The sequence below is a fragment of the Neophocaena asiaeorientalis genome, unplaced genomic scaffold (assembly GCF_003031525.2).
Source record: "Neophocaena asiaeorientalis asiaeorientalis breed wild unplaced genomic scaffold, Neophocaena_asiaeorientalis_V1.1 scaffold78, whole genome shotgun sequence".
Taxonomy (NCBI): Eukaryota; Metazoa; Chordata; class Mammalia; order Artiodactyla; family Phocoenidae; genus Neophocaena; species Neophocaena asiaeorientalis.
In genome coordinates this window covers 19280360-19281845 of record NW_020175018.1, presented here as the reverse complement: position 1 = coordinate 19281845, position 1486 = coordinate 19280360, and the positions used below count along the sequence as shown (strand labels likewise).

At 62.9% G+C, this 1486-nt stretch overlaps 1 protein-coding gene across 1 annotated transcript in view; it reads left to right on the top strand.

Annotated features, from left to right (window-relative positions):
• Positions 1 to 1486, top strand: part of NOTCH1 (notch receptor 1) — a 52122-nt gene that overhangs the window by 43812 nt on the left and 6824 nt on the right. Inside the window, 2 exon segments of the mRNA XM_024762427.1 lie at positions 195 to 590; positions 1289 to 1486. The exon segment at positions 1289 to 1486 is cut by the window's right edge and continues 101 nt beyond it. Of these exon segments, the coding sequence (XP_024618195.1) occupies positions 195 to 590; positions 1289 to 1486 (594 nt within the window).

Sequence of the window (1486 nt, the reverse complement as noted above, 5' to 3'; positions counted from 1 at the left end):
CCAGCATTCCCCCAGGGGCTCTTCACCCCATGGCCCAGGCCCTGGAGCCTGGGGTCGGCTCTCGGGGGGGGCGGGGGATCAGGTTCTTGACATCTCTTTCCTTCCGAGATGAGGAACAGGGACGCTCGTGGCACTCAAGGGAGCCCCGGGGCCAGGGGTGGGGCGGGAGCTCTCTGAGGAGTGTCTGTGACGAGCAGCCACGCATGCCCCGCTGGGGCTGACGTGGTGGGCCGGCAGGGGCGCTGGCCACCTCCAGGGTTGTTCCTGTCCAGACCTAGCTCCCCGCCGCCCCAGGCTGCCCCCTTGGGTTCTGGGAGTGCCTCTGCCCCCGCCCATCAGGGTGAGGCCCCAGGGGCCAGAGCTGGTCCCTGGAGGCAGTGGGCTGGGTGGGCGCAGGGAGGAGGCTGGGGTCCGAGCCCCCCGACCCCGGTGCGCCCCCAGGTCCATCGTCTACCTGGAGATCGACAACCGGCAGTGCGTCCAGTCGTCCTCACAGTGCTTCCAGAGCGCCACGGACGTGGCCGCCTTCCTGGGCGCGCTCGCCTCGCTGGGCAGCCTCAACATCCCCTACAAGATCGAGGCCGTGCAGAGTGAGTGGCCCGCCCTGCTCACCCAGCCACACTCCCTCGGGAGCTTTTGCGTGTACTGGGAGGGGTCCGCCTGGGAGGGGCTGTCTCCCAGTTCCCCTCCAAGGTGCTCACGTGCTTCGTGCCATTTGCCACCCACGGGGGTGTCGCGCCATCCAGAGTTTCGGGAGTGTCTGCTGGTGTTTTCCGCCCCGCACGCTCTCCCTCCCCACAGTGACAGCTGTCAGTGAGGCTGGCCCAGGGGAACCAGCACCTCCCAGAAAGTGGGAGCCTTTTTCTCGCCCCACCCCTTCCTCCTGATTTTTCTTTGTTGGGTATTATTTCAAAATCATTACAGCTTTTTTTTAAAAAAAAAAAGGAGAGAGAGAGAAAAGAATTGATCGGTGTCATGTGAAGTGTTGAAGTTTGTATCTCGAAAATCCCCCTAAATCCTTTGTCTTAACAGCTCAATGCAAGTGCAGTGATTTGAAGTTGGCTAATCCTTCTCCCTTAAAGGAGAAAAAAGTAAAAGCCGTCTCCAGATAGCTGGCTGGTGCAGGAGAGAATTTAGCGATAGTTTGCAATTCTGATTAATCGCGTAGAAAATGACCTTATTTTGGGGGGCGGGATGGAGGAGAGTGGGCGAGGAGGCGCCCGGCCGCGGAGCCAGTGCGCTGCCCCCGGCCGCCAGCCTGCCTGGTAGCTCGGCCTGATGCCCGCAGGTGAGACGGTGGAGCCGCCCCCGCCCGCGCCGCTGCACTTCATGTACGTGGCCGTGGTGGCCTTCGTGCTGCTCTTCTTTGTGGGCTGCGGGGTGCTGCTGTCGCGGAAGCGCCGGCGGCAGCATGGCCAGCTCTGGTTCCCCGAGGGCTTCAAGGTGTCGGAGGCCAGCAAGAAGAAGCGGCGGGAGCCCCTCGGCG